Below are 18,950 nucleotides of genomic sequence, written 5' to 3' on the forward strand. Positions count from 1 at the left end.
TTCCTTCTGAAAAGCTGCCAAACTGGAATGGCAAGCATTGGAAGAGAGTGGTTATGTAGGAAGTCTCCAGCCAGCAGACTGATTTCCAGAGGTCTTTTTGAAAGTCAGTCAGTTGGTGCTCATTGACTCTCCAGCGGAAACAGTGTATATAATTTAGTTCCTTAGCCAAAGGGATAAGGCCTGTTTTAGCCTGAGTGTTACTGTGGTTCAGCCACATTATGACATGTGGTTCATGCAGAGGGGCTGCTGTTGCCACCTGGGAAGGTGGGACTCAGTCTCATGTTTTTGCTGCCTGTTGTTTTTCAAGAAGACTCCCTGGGGAAGGTCTTGCACTTCGCTAGTGATCTGAGGTGGACCTGACATTGGGAAGGGGGTGTGATGAGGAGGGGGAGCTCTGTGATTCTTATCCGAGTTGCGCTTTCCCCTCTGCCATTTATTAGTTACAGTCATGGGCCTATTGCCTTCAACCCTTGAGTTTATTTTCTGTATAAAGTGGGCCCCACATAATGTGCGTAATAGCTGGGTAGTGCTGACTGCATACTTGTCATTATTCTAAGCCCTTTGCATACATGAATCCATTTAGTTTTCATGGTAGTTCTGTGGGGTCGGAACTGTTGTTTTCCTTTACGGGTGGGAAAAGTGAAAGTGAAAGTCACTCAGTCGTGTCTGACTCTGTGACACCGTGGACTATACAGTCCATGGAATTCTCCAGGCCAGAATACTGGAATGGGTAGCTGTGCTCTTCTCCAGGGGATATTCCCAACCCAGGGATCGAATCCAGGTCTCCTGCATTGCAGGTGGAAAAAGAAGAGAAGCGAAAAGCAAAGCAGAAAAGGAAAGATGTAAACATCTGAATGCAGAGTTCCAAAGAATAGCAAGAAGAGATAAGAAAGCCTTCTTCAGCGATCAATGCAAAGAAATAGAGGAAAACAACAGAATGGGAAAGACTAGAGATCTCTTCAAGAAAATTAGAGATACCAAGGGAACATTTCATGCAAAGATGGGCTCGATAAAGGACAGAAATGGTATGGACCTAACAGAAGCAGAAGATATTAATAAGAGATGGCAAGAATACACAGAAGAACTGTACAAAAAAGATCTTCACGACCCAGATAATCACGATGGTGTTATCACTGACCTAGAGCCAGACATCCTGGAATGTGAAGTCAAGTGGGCCTTAGAAAGCATCACTATGAACAAAGCTAGTGGAGGTGATGGAATTCCAGTTGAGCTATTCCAAATCCTGAAAGATGATGCTGTGGAAGTGCTTCACTCAATATGCCAACAAATTTGGAAAACTCAGCAGTGGCCACAGGACTGGAAAAGGTCAGTTTTCATTCCAATCCCAAAGAAAGGCAATGCCAAAGAATGCTCAAACTACCGCACAATTGTACTCATCTCACACGCTAGTAAATTAATGCTCAAAATTCTCCAAGCCAGGCTTCAGCAATATGTGAACCGTGAACTTCCAGATGTGCAAGCTGGTTTTAGAAAAGGCAGAGGAACCAGAGATCAAATTGCCATCATCCACTGGATCATTGAAAAAGCAAGAGAGTTCCAGAAAAACATCTATTTCTGCTTTCTTGACTATGCCAAAGCCTTTGACTGTGTGGATCACAATAAACTGTGGAAAATTCTGAAAGAGATGGGAATACCAGACCACCTGATCTGCCTCTTGAAAAATTTGTATGCAGGTCAGGAAGCAACAGTTAGAACTGGGCATGGAACAACAGACTGGTTCCAAATAGGAAAAGGAGTACGTCAAGGCTGTATATTGTCACCCTGCTTATTTAACTTCTATGCAGAGTACATCATGAGAAACACTGGACTGGAAGAAACACAAGCCGGAATCAAGATGGCCGGGAGAAATATCAGTAACCTCAGATATGCAGATGACACCATCCTTATGGCAGAAAGTGAAGAGGATCTAAAAAGCCTCTTGATGAAAGTGAAAGTGGAGAGTGAAAAAATTGGCTTAAAGCTCAACATTCAGAAAACGAAGATCATGGCATCCGGTCCCATCACTTCATGGGAAATAGATGGGGAAACAGTGGAAACAGCGTCAGACTTTACTTTTCTGGGCTCCAAAATCACTGCAGATGGTGACTGCAGCCATGAAATTAGAAGACGCTTATTCCTTGGAAGGAAAGTTATGACCAACCTAGATAGCATATTCAAAAGCAGAGACATTACTTTGCCAACAAAGGTTCGTCTAGTCAAGGCTATGGTTTTTCCTGTGGTCATGTATGGATGTGAGAGTTGGACTGTAAAGAAGGCTGAGTGCCGAAGAATTGATGCTTTTGAACTGTGGTGTTGGAGAAGACTCTTGAGAGTCCCTTGGACTGCAAGGAGATCCAACCAGTCCATTCTGAAGGAGATCAGCCCTGGGATTTCTTTGGAGGGAATGATGTTGAAGCTGCAACTCCAGTACTTTGGCCACCTCATGCGAAGAGTTGACTCATTGGAAAAGACTCTGATGCTGGGCGGGATTGCGGGCAAGAGGAGAAGGGGACGACAGAGGATGAGATGGCTGGATGGCATCACTGACTCGATGGATGTGAGTCTCAGTGAACTCCGGGAGTTGGTGATGGACAGGGAGGCCTGGCATACTGCGATTCACGGGGTCGCAAAGAGTCGGACACGACTGAGCGACTAATCTGATCTGATCTGATCTGATCTTTACCACCTGAGCCAACAGGGAAGCAAACTGAGGCATAAAAAGCTGAAGGAGTTTTCCTACCGTCATGCAGATCTAGGGTTCAGATCCCTTGAGTCTGGGTCCAGAGTCTTGGTTTATAACTGTCTCACTTAACCGGTTGTCCAGAAGCACTGCTCTGAGGTTATTGGGGGGCTCGCAGGTGGCTCAGTGGTAAAATACCCACCTGGCTATGTAGCAGACGTGAATTCGATCCCTGGCTTAGGCAGATCCTCTGGAGAAGGAAATGACAACCCACTCCAGTGTTCTTCCCCAGGAAATCCCATGGACAGAGGAGCCTGGCAGGCTAGAGTCCATGTGGTGGCGAAGAGTCAGACACAACTAAGTGACTGAGCACACACACATGAGGTTTCTAGGAGGAGTAAATGAGATGGTATATCAGGGATCTGGTTCAATAAATGTTAGCTCCCTTCTTCAGCTCTCAAGTAGTCCTCGAGGAACCCTGTGTATTCATGGCTGACTATATACTCAATCAAGTTATGAATTTCCTGTATCAGCAAGGTGAATTTTAATAACATAGTAGTACTTCGCTTGACCTGTCTGCACATTACCTTTTTATTTCAGGTGGAAATCCTCAGTCAAAATTCAGGCAGTTTTGGGGTGAGTGGAAAGGGAGGGACAGACCCTGGGAAGGGTCTGCCCAGGACATGATGGAGTCGCTTGGTGTCAGGCATCATCGGCAGCTGGAAAGTCTGAGGCATCAGAGCACTTGCCACTGGGGGGTAGGGCCATCTCTCTGTGGTGGTTCTGAGTTATACTTAGCTCTTTCTTGGTTTAGGTTCTAGTGGGAGAAATTAACCTTTCAATTAAAAGTTATGTGTTCAATAAAGGAATTGAATTCTAAGTGGGCAGATTCTGATGGATCATCTCAAAATCAGGGCTTCCTTCGACCTGACAGGTCCATTCCTCACCTGTGACAAGCCGTGGCAGTTTTCTAATGCTGTCTCTCATGCACAACGCAGTACCTGTGTGTGACTTCACCTGCGTTTATATATATCCTAAGGTCCGCTGGAGGAGGGCATGGCAGTTCACTCCACTGTTCTTACCTGGAGAATTCCATGCACAGAGGAGCCTGGTGGGCTACAGTCCAGCAGGGGTCACAAAGAGTTGGACGCAAATGAAGAGACTTAGCATGCATGTACCACATAAAATAAAGTGGGCCTAGGGCTTCCCTGGTGGCTCAGATGGTAAAGTGTGTGCCTGCAATGCAGGAGATCTGGATTCGATCCCTGGCCAGGAAGATCCCCTGGAGAAGGAAATGGCAACCCACTCCAGTACCCTTCCCAGGACAATCCAATGGACAGAGAGGCCCTGTAGGCTACAGTCCATGGGGTCGCAGAGAGTCGTGCATGACTGAGTGACTTCAATTGCGTATATGAAATTGCTGTAGGAAAGCTCTGTCTTTCTAAAGAGGTTTCTGACATTAAAGTTTTATCTAAGAACAACTGTTTTAGAAACAATTTTATTTTTTATTTTTTTTTTAGAAACAATTTTATACACGTGTGTAGCGCAAGCTGGAGGAACCTTACTACTGTGGTAGGGATATTGGATGTATCAGCATTACAGAAATGAATCTTCCTCCATTAGATGTAAACTAAGGAAAGCTCTGTTGAATGTGTCTGCAAGCTTAAATGTTGGTATTTTGATCTGTACGCTGAACTTCTTTACCAAAGAAATCATTAATCTGGGCAAAGTCCAGCAGAATGTTAACGGTAACAGATAGAGATGTGTAGGGTGTTCAGCTGGAGCAAACTGAAAAGAATGAAAGGTGCAGTCGTGCTTGGGAAGATAATGATTTAAGGTGTAGAATGTGAATACAAGGCTGTGTTCTCGTCTCACCTGGGGCCCTCTGGGACTGAAATGTGTGCCGACACCTGGTCCACACCGTCTCAGACAGAGCAGGGCACCGTGGTCCTTCTGCAGGGTCAACGTTGATCTCTCTGTTGTATCCTGGGGTTCCAGAATCAGTGTTTCTTTAAACTCAAGAGACAGAACGATGGCAAAACTAAAGGGGCAAACACTGCACAAACTGTGACAAATGTAGAGCTTCAGAACTGAAGATTGTCACAAAGTTCGCAGCTTAAACCAGCATGCGTTTGTCATCGAGCAGACCCACTGCCAGGTGAGGCTCTGATGGGAACTGACCTCTGGCCAGGGCACCAACTGCAGCCTTGCAGAGGGCACAGGTTGGAGGGGCCTGGCTTTTGGCCGGCTGTCTGTAGGAGACAACCCTCAGCACTGAGAGGCCGCCTCCAGTTCCTGGCTGTGAGACCTCTCCATGGGAGCCCTCCTCCATGTAGCCCTCCCCTCCACGTGGCCCCTCTCTGTCCTGGGATGGTCCTCTCAGCTCCTGGCAGCCTGTTCCTTCAGAGCCAGTCAGTGAGTCAGACAGCACGCCAGGGAGCGGTGCAGAGTCTTCTATAACCAAAGAATTGTCGTCCCATGACCTTCGTCAGATTCTGTTGGTTAGAAGCAAGTTGCTGGCCCTTCCTGCAGTCAAGGGGAGCCCTTTAACTCTGTCCACCACAGTGATGCCTTCCCAGCAGCTTGTCAGTGTGAAGTCAGCCTGACTGAGGCCTGTTTCTCCCCTTGCTTGGTAAATGTCCTACTTGTGATTATTTTCTGTGAAGGGGCCACCTCTTTCTAAATGAATCCGTTATCTGAATCACTTCTTTGGCAGTTCATCATGTTTCCCATTCTGTTTTAACCAAGCGCAGTCTTCTTTCCTAAAGAAAAACAGACGTCTCTCGGGTCAACGCTTCATGTCGCGTGCCGCCATGCACCATCTGCTGTCTGCAGCCCAGAGTGTCTCTTGACCAGCCTGTCTTCTTCCTTCCCACCTGCTGTACACCTCCTGGGTTATTTTGAGGTGAACCCCAGGTACCATGTTATCACTGAAATTAACTTTTCCTGTTGGGCCCTGGTTCTCCTCTCCTACGCTGTGGGTTCCCTGCAAATAGGGATCGCCTCGTCCACATCTTGCTTTGTCCTGGTGGTGCCAAGTGGGTAGGCAGCTACACACACGTGTGCAAAGTCATTTCAGAATCCCTATCGCTTTCCACATAGACTCATGATGACGAAGCAGTCCTTTGATAACAAGACTCCGCAGTAACTCAGGCCTGTGGTGGGAGGATTCCTAGACGGAATCCTGCCTGAGTTCTAGCCGGAAGGAACCCTGTTCACACAAAGCTCGTGTGTTCTGGGTGGGGAGACATGTGTCCTGGCCCCCTCCCCAGTGCGCTCCTGGCTGCACTTGTGGACGTATGATTGTATCCTCCGTAGAGACCAGCCGATATCTTAGGATTTGTGTCTTTCATAGACCTCAGTGGCTAAGTGTTTATGTAAATGTTTGGTGGTGCAGCTGAGACCATAAAGCATTACCTGTATTCAATTGATAAATTTTGTTACACTTAGAGATCTGAGATAAAAAAAAAAAAAAAACTATGAATGTTTTCATTCACTTTATGATGCCTCTTCGTTCATCTTCAGGCTGCTTGTAGGTGCCTCTAGCAGCAGTGTTTTGTTCCTGATGTGTTTGTGTCATCCGGCCCAGCTTGTCTGCATGGCATCTCCTCTCTCGTTTAAGTGCATCACGTGTAAGTCTCTCTTTATGACACTGGTGGATACTGTGGCTTGGGATGGCGTTCCTGTTCACAGAATGGAGCACTGTTTTTCGTCTGCTTGTTTGCTGATACCCCACATAATATATCACTAATTGCTGACCTAGTCTCTCCTTTATAAAAGTGATTTTTAAAAGACTATTTATTTTATTTATTTGGCTGCACTGGGTCTTAGTTGTGGCATGTGGCACCTAGTTCTCAGACCAGGGATCGAACCCAGGCTCCCTGCATTGGGAGCTTGGAGTCTTAGCCACTGGACCCCCAGGGCAGCTCCCTGTAAAAGTGATTTTAAAGCTTTGTTAGAACATCCATCGGGAGAAGGCAATGGCACCCCACTCCAGTACTCTTGCCTGGAAAATCCATGGATGGAAGAGCCTGGTAGGCTGCAGTCCATGGGGTCACTAAGAGTCGGACACGACTGAGCGACTTCACTTTCACTTTCCACTTTCATGCATTGGAGAAGGAAATGGCAACCCACTCCAGTGTTCTTGCCTGGAAAATCCCATGGATGGAGAAGCCTGGTAGGCTGCAGTCCATGGGGTCGCACGGAGTCGGACACGACTGAAGCAACTTAGCAGCAGCAGCAGCAGAACATCCATCACATTCTGTAATGAGATCACGTCTCTAGCATTACAAAATTACGTTCAAGTTGTGTTCAAGTTCCTTACTTCTTCTCTAGAGGAATTAGAATTACTGTTTGTTGGGGTTGTTTCAGACTTCCTCGGCTTACTCTTCGCTGTTCAGAAGGAAGTAACTGTGAGAGTATTTTTGGTAGTAGGAAAGACTTAAGGGGACCTGAATGGAGAGCAGGTCCCTATTCTTTGGGATTTGGGGGAGGGGGCACCATGTGTCTGGGCAGGTGATGTGTGTGCTCACCTTGGGACTCACGTTTCCCTCCTCAGACTGAATAGAGGAGACCTGTTCCCCACCTCTGTGTCAGTTTCAGAATATAATGGAAGATGATTCTAGACGGCAAACCAAATGGGATAAGGATATTTTTGAAGTTGAGTCACCTTTGGTCTGCACACTGCTTCTCTCCATGTTCTATCCCGTGGGAATCAGCATCACTATAAAGAGCAGTCCTTTAGTCCTTCTTTGGAGTGTGGTGACACAGTCAGTGTGACTAATAAGTTTTCAAATTTGTTCTAATTTATAAAAACTATTCTGAAGTAGATAATGGATCTATGAGTTTCTTTTACATTTCTGGATGTAATAAGAAAGCATTGTTGGAAGTGACTTCAGGGAACAGCGGTCTGAATGGAACAGCCTTTGCTGTGGGGTGTGAGTTTCTGCTCAGATTGGTTTAGCACCAAGAAGGACTCCTTTCATGACTGTAGATGTTTATTAGCAGAGCTTGTTATAGAATTTAGATATATTAGTGTCATGTGGAGCGTAGACTACTGGAAGTGATATTATACTTGTTAATATAAAAACTCTTACAAGATCTGCTATAAAGGACCCTGTGGCCAGTGTGAGCACATGCATGTCTGCTTCTTCAGTGGCACCATCTGTGGGAGTCACAGAAAGGTGTGTCTGCGTGCATGTGCTGAGTGGCTGGCTATTGGTGCTTTGTCTATTGAACTGCAATAGAGCTAGAGGGTGAGCGGCGTTACTGATGCACCAGATCCTTTGAGGGATTCCTAGAGGACTGGAAAGTAGTGATGGGAAAGAAAAGAAGCAAAAAACAGACCAGCCAGCTGTGGTCCTCCCCAGAGAGCTCCTGTGGAAGCTTGAACTTGGAATCTGCCGTTCATGGTTGGCTGTGGCTGTGATGCCGTCACCATGGTAATCGCATCTAGCCTCTGGCTTGGGAGAGCTGGGTCAGGGAGCCTTCTCGCTTCCTATTGACACAGAGTAGTGGGCACATGGGGTCAGGCCAGAGACCTGGTCTTTGCAGAGAGTGGCTGACCTTCTGTCTGGGGGTGGGTGGACTGGCCGTTAGGGCTGGGGAGAGAGCAGGGACCGGCATGTGATGGGCTGGGTCCCCACAGACCTAAGGCCAGCCCAGGGTGCAGCCACCCCCAGCCACGCCCCCTGGCGCTCTGCCTCCCTGTCCCTCCCAGCTCTTTCAGGACCAGTGGGGAGGAATCCCAATCAGAGATGCAGATGCTGGCCATCTTTCTTTCACAAGTTGGATCTGCTAAGCAGGGGTTTCCAGACACTTAAGGGAAACCGGGGAGGGAGAAGGAGAACGGGAAACTTGAAAGATTCTCCTTTAAGTGACAATAGTTAAATGTCCAAGGGCCATGTGTCTGTTCCTTAGGTTTTTTTCTTGTTGACTTTCCTGAACTTTGTCGCATCAATGTTTTTTTTGATAGTTGTAAAGTTTTGCCGCCTTTGTAACTCACATTTTCTTACGTCGAAGTTACTCGACGTCTTTTTGTCTGCTTTCGAGTTGAGCTCCCCGGGCAGCATTGGCTGCCCTCCAAGCCGCTGTCTGTGGAGCTCCTATGTTGTGAGTGAAGTGTGGTGGGTGAATTGTCACAGAAGCAAATGTGAGTGGTCCAGCCTCTGCCCAGGTAAACAGGTAGTAGGGATGGGGAGGAAGGAGGGACATAGAAGGAGAGTTTCACAGCAGTAATGTACCTATTTTATGAGATTGGTGAATCTGGCTAGAGAGTTAAATATAGAATTACTAGATTCCCTAAAGCAATCTTATACCCAGTAATTCATAATAAAAACTGGGAGGTGGTGTGGGGAAGGAGAACCGGAGGCGTGTGCGTGCCAGTTTCACACTTGCAGAGCAGGTTTAAAGCTGGTGACGAGACATCTGTAATTTACAGCTGTGATAATAACCACTGTAGAGCTGAGACCAAGCTGTTAGCAGCCGGTGTCTCTGGGGAAAGGAACTGAAGGGAGGGGGCGACCAATAACACCTTGCCTTTACCCTCTACCCTCTGCACTTTGCATTGTGTTCAGTGTATGAGCTTGCAGTATTTATTAAATAAGGTGTACATGAGGCACACAAAAGGGATTTGGTGCTTGTTCTAGTATTTATTACAACTGACCAGGGGGTGCTAACTTAAGACTTTGGGATAAAGAGCTATGTGTTTTCTTTAACCTGCCCAGTAGCTTCCCAAACAAAGTACAAGTGAGGTAGTTCGCTGTCTTCTGTTGGAATTTTCCGTTGTGTTGTTCCGTTTGGTTGAAACCATCACTTGAGTGACTGATGCTTCTGATAGCCTTACAAAGGGCAGCTTCACTCTCGTTGTTTGCTTTCCAGCCCCATGAGCTTGGCAGAGTAGGTGTTTTCCTGTATTAGGAGGTGCAGAGACCACACCAGCCTTGGTGACTTGTCCGGAGGTGGTGCTGAGCTTGGGCTCAGACTCTGTCCCCGATTCCCGGCCCCCACATAGGATCTCTGTAGCATTCCCAAACTCAGGCTCCCACTCCGATTTCTCCCTGCATTTGGAACATTGTGTTCTAGTTGTATTTAAAACAGGTACAATTATGTAAAGTTTAAAAATAAAATGAAATAAAAAAAAAGAAAACAAAAACAAAAACAAAAAAACAGGTAAGCCTGTGTTTATTTTGAAAGGTGAGTTCTCTTGAGGTTTTTCAGCAGTGCCGCACATGACACTGGGAGTCACTCAGCCTCTCACTGTTGGGCATCTGGACCACACTTGCTCTCTGCCCTGCTGTCCCCGTCTTTCCTCAGACAGCAGTGCCTCCCGGAATTTTCCCTATGTCTTTATTTTGCACTCTTGTAGCTAGCTCAGTCAGAGCAGTGGAAGGTAGGTATTGTTTGCTTCAAGGTTTAACTCATCTTTTGGGCTTATGACACTAAACAAGCAATGCTTGGCCTTATCTGATCCTCATGGTGAGGTTTTTTTAACCCAAGAAATTATGGATTTCAGTAGTGACTTGCCCTCCAGGAAAACAATGGTGGCGGGGGATGCGTAATTAACTCTTGTCTTGGGATCCCAGTGTAACAGCCTTGACCCTTGATCACGAAGTCCTTTTCTTAAAATTGTGGTCAGATATATATAACAAAAAAAAAAATTGCCACTTCAGTTAATCTTATGTATAGATTTCAGTAACATGAATTACATTTGCCATGTTGTGGCAGCTGTCACCGCTGTCATATTCTAGAATGTTTTCATCACCCCAGCCGGAGCTCCATGGCCATTCAGTAGAACTCCCCATTCCTCCCTGTCTGCAGACTTTGCTTAATCTAAAGTTAATCTACTTTCTGTCTTCTGTGAATTTGCCCAGTAGAGGTGTTCCATGTCAATGGAATCCTACACTATTTGTCCTCTTGGGTCTGGGTCCTCTTATTTCACTTAGCATAATGTTTTCAAAGTTTATGCATGTTGTGGCATGAATCAGTACTTCATTTCTTCTTATGGCTCAATGATTGTATTAGTCCACGGTTTGTGTATCTGTTCCTCTCTTGATGGGCATTTGGGGTTCTTTCTACCTTTTGCCTTTAATGACTAATACTGCTGTGAATGTTGACCTTCCTGTTTTCAGACCTTTTGGATATATACCTAGGATTGAAATTGTTGAGCCATATGGGAATGCCATATTAAATTTTTGGAGGAACCACTACGTTTCTTCACATCCTCACCAATGCCTGTTCTGTTTCCCCCCTTGATTCTGGCCAGTTTGATGGGTGTGAAGCGGCACCCTGTGATTTCGATTTGCATTTCCCCTAGTGAGTAGTGATACTGAGCATCTTTAAATGTGCTTGTTTGCCAATTGTGTATCATCTTTGGAGAAATGTCAGTTCGAGTCACTTGCCTGTTTTTTGGTTGGGTTGTTTTTTTTTGTTCTTGGGTTGTAAGAGTGCTTTATTCCGGGTGTTTATGCCACTTGGTCATGGTCGGTAATCCTTTTAGTGCATTGCTGAATTCGGTTCACTAGTGCTTTGTTGAGGTTTCTGCATCTGTATTCATAAGGGATAGCGCCTGTAGTTTTTAGTGTCTTGTCTAGCTTCAGAGTCAGGGTGATGCTGGTTTCATAAAATGAGAAAGTATTCTCCCCTCATTTTTTCTGAAGGGTTTTAAAGCCTGTGGTTTTAAGTCTTCTGACATAGTTAATGCTGAGGGTTTTTTAGCTGAACAGTGGTGGTGGAGGGCCTGACCCCAGGAACTTCCCCCTGTGTCTCCTCTGTGACGTCTTTCCATTCTGCGGGGTGTTTTGGACAGGACTCCGCGCGCTGCCAGCAGCAGTCAGTTCCTTTCTGTGTCTAACAACTATTTCGGTTTGATGATAATTTTAGTTTTTATTACAGTTAGCCCCTGGAATCTGGAGTATGAACCCTGTTGTTACAGTAACAGAATAATTCAGTCAATCAATAATTTACATAGCTTTGATTTCACTTCAGCTTAATAATACGTTGTAGCTGGATGGTGATTTTCCTTGCAGGAGTGTGAGGGACTTTTCACATAGTTCACTTTACTGTAACACAGGATTTGGGGAAAACAGAGGGGTTCACGCTTTTGTAAGTGGGAAAACGTTGGTCCCCGTTTTCTGATTGAGCGGTTTGGCAGTTAGACCTAATATATGTGTACTTGAATATTGGAACAGAAGTCCCACAAACCACCGTTTACTCTCTCGGTAGGGAGAGGCACTGTGACCTCTTCAGCGTCACGGAAAAGGGAACAGCGGTTGTGATACTCTGCTACCTACTGAGGGCTGCGACCTTTTTGGTTCTCAGATGCTTACTGAGGTTCATCTTTTCTGGAGGACTACTGCTTTGGGATGACTTTTAGGATGCCTGAGACTGAGAGTATGGAAATGGTTTGTTTTCTCATGAAAATGTTTGTTGTCTCTGGTTTAGTGTCGGGGCACAGTGTCTGGGTTAGCGTCAGGGCACGGCATACCTGGTTTAGCGTCGGGGCATGGCGTCTCTGGTTTAGCGTCGGGGTATGGCGTCTTCCAGGGGAACAGTCGTGGGCTCTCAGCCTTGTCTCCCTTCTCCATCTTCTGGTTTGGGAGACAGGAGCTTGCTTCTCACATCTCACTCTGGATTCACCCCTTTCCTGCCCGCACTCACTTCCTCCTTGCTTTGTCCACATCCTACCTCGCCTCTTCCTGTGCCTCCCGCACTGTTCTCGGTTTGTAGGGTCACTTGCTTCTTTGATCTTCAGGAAGCCTTTCCTGCCTGTTTTGGCAGTTCTCCTTTGGTTCCCGACCTGATCTGACCCTCTTCAGTATTAAACTGGGAATGATAAATGCTGGATTTCAAGATAGGACTTGAAACACAACAGTGGGGGAAATGTGTTTTCTCATATTTGTATTAAATACAGGCTATCTAGTATAAAGAACTGTAAGCTGTCTAATGGAAAGAAGGAAGTGCCGGCCCTCGGTATCTGTGGGTTCCGCCTCCCAGGATCGAAAACATTTGTGAACAAAGTCCCAGAAAGTTCGTAAAAGCAAAACTTGAATGTGCCGTGTGCTGGCAGCTGTTCACATGGCATTTACACTGCACTAGGTGTGACATGACCTCGAGAGATGGCTCATGGGTCATATGCAAGAACTGCATTGTTTTGCATGATGGGTTTGCGCATCCTTGGGTTTTGGGATCTGTGGAGGTCCTGGAACCAGTTCCCCACAGATACAGACAGACGACTATGTTCTTGATAAGTCCATTTCCTATATGGAGGTGTTGATCTTTTACATTTTCATCCCTTTTTATTTCTTGCTAAAATGTATAAAGTTTGCTATTTTCTTAAGCAGTGTACACTGAACATAATTAGCTTTTCCAAATACATCTTCACAGATAACCATTTTTTAATCATAGTCGAGCTTTAGATGGTAGAAGAGATTTCCTTAATTTACTGCCTTGAAAACATTCCTGGGTGTCACTTTGCTTTTGTGTAATTGTTTCTTTCTCTCAACGGCAGGATGCAGGGCGGTCAGATGTGTTTTCCATGGTTGACTGTGTAAACGTTGTCCTTCAGAAGAGCCATCTCCCGACTGGTTTTCTTTTTTCCTATTTGCAGCTGTGTCCTCAAAACATAGTATCTTTATCAGTAAACAGAAGGTATCCTTACAGTTTCTACTTCTCTTCTTTCACATGGGTTGGTGGTTAATTTTCGGTGAGACACTCAGTTTTTTAAGAATTGGACTAGGCCAGGCCAGGGTGTTGTTAGGAGAAGGCGATGGCACCCCACTCCAGTACTCTTGCCTGGAAAACCTCCATGGACATGGAGGAGCCTGGTAGGCTGCAGTCCATGGGGTCGCTAGGAGTTGGACACGACTGAGCGACTTCATTTTCACTTTTCACTTTCATGCATTGGAGAAGGAAATGGCAACCCCCTCCAGTGTTCTTGCCTGGAGAATCCCAGGGGTGGGGGAGCCTGGTGGGCTGCCATCTATGGGGTCGCACAGAGTCGGACACGACTGAAGTGACTTAGCAGCAGCAGTGTGTTGTTAAGTTGCTCAGTCGTGTCTGACTCTTCATGACTCCATGGATGGCAGCATGCCAGGCTGTCCATCACCAACTCCCGGAGCTTGCTCAAACTCAAGTCCATTGAGTCAGTGATGCCATCCAACCATCTCATCCTCTGTCATCCCCAGCATCCAGGGTCTTTTCCAGTGAGTTGGCTCTTCATATCAGGTGGCCAAAGTATTGGAGCTTTTTTTTTTTTTTAAACTGTCTCCATAATTACCATTGAGTTTTTTACTTTCAATTATAATTTTCAGATTTGGAAGTTTTATTTGATTCTTTAAAAACAAATCAGCTTAGGCTTTAAATTCTGACATTTGTTCTTATAATCAGGCTTTTGCTGTTTCTTTGTATATACCAACCATTTGCTTTATGTCATGTCTGAAATATTTCTGATGTTTAGCATCTTGAGTCTTAATTCTTCTGTCTGTATTTTCACTGGTTTTTACACATGGTGCTTTGTTTTTCTGCTTTTGTGTGTATGTGTGATTTTTGACTGTGAACTCAGTCTCTTGGGAGTTTTACTTGCGGGAATTCCTTGTGGGTGGATTGAATTTGTCTTCTGGAATGAGTCTGTAATTCCACTGTTTGCTAGTTGTGGGCACCATCCGCTTAGGACCTTGTTGAATTACATTTCCTGCCTGATTTTGTTTGTGTGTGTGAATCTGGGTCACAAGCTTTGATGGGGGCCAGCTTGTGGTTATGATGTTGGGAAGATACTGGTCGTCTCTCCCACCCCCAGGCCATGGACAAGTCCTGCAGGTTCTTTTGCCATCTCCTCTTGTGGTGCAGGCTTATTTCTTGTTCCGCCTTTGCTGAAGACACAGCCCTCTTGGCTCCCTTGCCGTGCTTGGGTCTCCTGCCGGTCCCCGTCTTGAGCGGGCCCTGAGCCTCAGCCCTGGTCTCCGTGCCCCGTTCGATCCGGCCATCAGCTTGGGGTGCTCGGGTCGCTGGTGTCGGCACGTGCCTCCTCATGAAATCCGTCTTTGGCATTTGCTCATCTCTCAGGTTCTCCCATCACTTGATTTTTGGTTTCTGCAGATTTCTTATTTTCTCACCAGCTCACTAAATTACTATATATATATTTTTTTTTAATTAAAAAGTTCATCCACTTTTTGGTTGTTTTCATCAGGAGGGTCATAAATATCTAATCACTTCTTTGTGATGAATTTGTAGCAATAGGTCCTGAGTCTAAAATAATCTTACGTGGTAACGGAAGAGTCAGAAAGAATGTTTTCTTCCTTCAGTGTGTTGTGTTCTCAGACAAAACAGATGACATTCCTGATCCCCATGGCTTTAGAGCAGAGATTCCTGAGAGTGCCAGCATTTCTTCCCTTTGTCCCAGTGAAGAATCATGATTTCACGCAGTGTTGTTAATTGCAGTAGGAACATATTTCTCAAATGTGGGGATGGGAGACTGTTCAGAGCCATCCCTGTTGGATGTTGACAGGTTCTAGGCTCAGTTTAAATTTTGGGCTGCTGGATGGACTATTACTTGACGTGATAGGGTTTGGCAACCTTCAACAGAATCTTAGAATCTTCAGGGGATGGTGTTTGAGAACTCTTGTAAATGTACTAAAAAAAATTGTATAGCACATTTTCAACTTGGTGGGGTTTTTTTCTTTATTATTAATTTCTTAACCAATTAATGTCTAACTACAGTGTTGAAAACACTTCTAAATTAAAAACAAAAAAAGAACCACTCATCAGCCACTGGATTGCTCTGTCTACACCCTGCCTTTGTAGTTAGCGTTTGGCTAGAGGCAGGAATGTGCTCTGGTCGTTTCTGCAAGAGAGTCTTGAATTCCTGCCATGAGACTGTCCTCCCGCACATTCACAGAATCAGTGCCGCGGTGTCATCGCGCTGCACTAAGGTATAGTTTACTGCGCTGTACCTTAACTTAGCACTCACGTCCGTAAGTTCCGTGCTCTCTGTACTTCCCATTGCAGTCTGCTGCCCTTACTCCATCTATAACCATCTATGGTGCTTGTCATGTGCTGGTTGACTTGGAGTTCCTAGAGTTTTGTGTGAATCTAGTAATGTCCTCAGAAGTGTGGATAAAAGTGATTAGACATGATAGAATGTTGAGTTAGAAGAGACTTTAGAAATTTTCTGACCTTTAGCTGTGAAAACCTAAGTTGGTGTAAGGGCTTCCTTGAACACCCAACAGATGAGCTTAGAGCTGGGATTTGGAAGATTGCTGAAGAAGTCTACCCTGGATATTCATTGGAAGGACTGATGCTGAAGCTGAAGCTCCAACACTTTGGCCACCTGATGCAAAGAGCTGACTCATCGCAAAAGACCTTGATGCTGGGAAAGATTGAGGGCAGGAGGAGAAGCGGGGGACAGAGGGTGAGATGGTTGGAAGGCATCACTGATGCAATGGACATGAATTTGAGCAAGCTCTGGGAGACAGGGAAGGACAGGCAAGCCTGGCGTGCTGGGTTCTTGATTCACCCTAAGGGCGAGAAATGCTTTCCTTGGGTGTGCCTGCTGGCTTTTACTGTTCCAAGTAGATGTCCTTTGACAATAGCACCTTTTCTAGCTTTTGTGTATGTGTGTATGGAAAGAGGTTATACTTGTTTGCATGACACCAGTATCAGTTTGAGTTCTTAGTGATAGTTTTCAGCACACGCGAGGAAATTCCGTGACAAGACACTCGAGCTGGTGGTGTGGACAGTGGGCTGGTAGGCTCCCCACAAAGGGCTCTGGTTCAGTGGATCTTGAAGTTGCTGTCATAACTGAATTTCGTGTTATTATTAAAAAGTGCACGGAATGCCAAATTTAAATAGTATCTGTGAGCTAGGGCTTATATCAAGGTCTTATATAAAGCTAAATAGTATGTCTTAAACAAGTAAACATCATGTATAAATACAGGTGCTGGGCGGCTGAAATGTATTCAGGCAAATGTCTTGCTTTGGTCGAGCTTGACCACCAGCCTGCCTGGTTCCTTCCGTCAGGCCTTATTTTCAGGCCTGGCATGTCAGGAAGCCAAGGAGGCGCCACCTGACAAAGGGCCGGGCTTCCAGGCTCAGGAGGCAGCAGGGGCACACTGGGCACCGGGTGCTGTTGAGTGCGGCTGTCCCCGGGGAGGCGCCGTGTGCGTGTCGTCCTGTCCGCGGCTTCGTACACAAGGCAGCGTTCGGCTGTTTTGTGGGTAGTGTCAGTTGTATTCATCTGGTCCTGTGTTTTCTGGGGAATTTTGAAGTTAACAGCTACTCTGTCTCCAGAATCGCTCTGACTTCCCTTTCAGACTGCGTCTGGAGTGCATTTGCTAGCACGCACCGGTGCTCAGGGCCTTTGTCACCCCCGTCCCCCCAATCCCTTTTCCTTCGGTGCCCCAGATGCACAGACATGTCGACTGTATTCCTGAGACCGTGGCACGCGGTTACTCTCTGAGCAAGGCCCTTCTTTTGTTGGGTGTCGTCTCATTCTCCGCTCTTGTCTTTAACCCCCTTCACTTCCGCGTCCTGGCCTCCTCCAGCCCCACTCAGGTGCGTGTCGTGTACATTCTCCAGCCCCCTTGCCGTGCGCTATTGTGTATATATGTGGTGGTGGTTGTGTTGATCTTTTTTCTTTGTGTACCTAGTATTATGTATTTGAGAAATACCTGTGTGTTTGAATGAACTCTGCTTCATTTATTCTGACAGCTACGTGGTATGCTGTCATTTTATGGGCCATCTGTTCATAGATTGCTGTCAGCTGTGCTGTCACCAGTGAGACTTCAGGAAGCGTTCTTTTTTTAATGTTTTTTTTCATATTATTCATCTATTTTTGGCAGTGTTGTGTCGGTCTTTGTTGCTGCACAGGCTTTTCCTCAGGGGCTGTCCTCTAGTTTCTCGCTGCAGTGGCTTCTCTTGCGGTGGCGCACACGCTCTAGGCGCACGGGCTTCTGTAGTGGCAGCACCTGGGCTCAGGAGTTGTGGCCCACGGGCTTAGCTGCTCCAAGGCACGTGGGATTTTCCTGGACCGGGGATTGAACCCATGTCTCCTGCGTTGGCAGGTGGATTCCTTACCACTGAACCACCAGGGATGCCCTCAGCAAACATTCTTGTCCCCCTTTGTTCTGCATGAGAAATTTTCATGCGTACACTGCTGAAGAAGTGTTAGGTTGCTGAAGGTATGCCTGTTTAACTTCATGATGTCTCTGAAATCACGCACCTATGAGACCACAGATACAGCAGGGGCTCTCATCCATCACATAAGAATCATGTAGGAAAAGGAGCAGGATTTAGTAGAATTCCTTGATCCAACTGTTCCTGCAAACTTTTTTTTTTTTTCTAAGTCATATTATTAAAAGGCTTTCTTCTTCATTGTCACCCTTTATTTTCTTTCCATAATGTTAGGTAGTTACAGGAAACAAAATCATTTGAAGGATCTCTCTGTAATGTGTATGCATCTGTGATAGTATTGGGAAAATACCCTGAATACTGAGATTTCTCCTTTTCGTCCCATAGGGCGCCAATGCCTCGGCATTAGAGAAAGAGATTGGTCCAGAACAGTTTCCAGTCAACGAGCACTATTTCGGATTAGTCAATGTAAGTATCAATGTAAGCTAATACGTAAGTAGCCTATAGAATTGTGCTTGGAAGTAGTCTTAAGGACGATGAATGCAGTTCATAATTTATTAAAGGAAAATTGTTCATTCGCATCAGCAGATTTAATGCAAGAAACTCGACTTGGAATTTCAGAATTCTCTCTAATGGGAGAGAGAGAGGCACTGCCTGAAGCCTTAAGAGTCTTGAAACAGTTTCTAATTTATCAGCCTGATTTTTTTTTTTTTTTCTATTTTGTGTCAGAATTTTCTCATAACCAAAATCTCATATGGCCTAGACCAAATGATCTGATTCTTTGAGAATTATATACATGTCTAAATATAAGTGGTCTACATGACAGATAGAAATAAATATAGTTTTGTAAATGTCTCTGTGTGTCTGTAGAGTCTAAAGAACTTTCTTTAGAATTTTGAACTCTTTCCTGAATCATCAGAGAACACAGATCTTTACACGCTTGGCATGGTAGTTTATGCTCTTGTACTATTCTGTTAGGTGGATCTGTGGCATTTTAAATATATATATATATATATATGTGATAATACAGGTACGAAAGTAAGTTTTATTAAACTTGTTTCTAGCATGTCGTTATGTACACATGGATTTCTTGTGCCATTTGAGGAGGGCAGATAAAGTGGTGTGTGGTGTCACCTTGCCAGGGGAC

At 45.5% G+C, this 18,950-nt stretch overlaps 1 protein-coding gene across 3 annotated transcripts in view; it reads left to right on the forward strand.

The window, feature by feature from the left end:
- USP12 (ubiquitin specific peptidase 12) overlaps positions 1-18,950 on the forward strand; it is a 59,978-nt gene that overhangs the window by 14,080 nt on the left and 26,948 nt on the right. For 2 of the 3 annotated variants that reach the window (XM_061434911.1, XM_061434910.1), the window contains exon 2: positions 18,191-18,271. In XM_061434911.1, the coding sequence (XP_061290895.1) occupies positions 18,191-18,271 (81 nt within the window). Of the gene's footprint in view, positions 1-15,173; positions 15,607-18,190; positions 18,272-18,950 lie in introns of those variants that run through there. The other variant, XM_061434909.1, reaches the window with a different exon arrangement.

The sequence above is a fragment of the Bos javanicus genome, chromosome 12 (assembly GCF_032452875.1).
Source record: "Bos javanicus breed banteng chromosome 12, ARS-OSU_banteng_1.0, whole genome shotgun sequence".
Taxonomy (NCBI): Eukaryota; Metazoa; Chordata; class Mammalia; order Artiodactyla; family Bovidae; genus Bos; species Bos javanicus.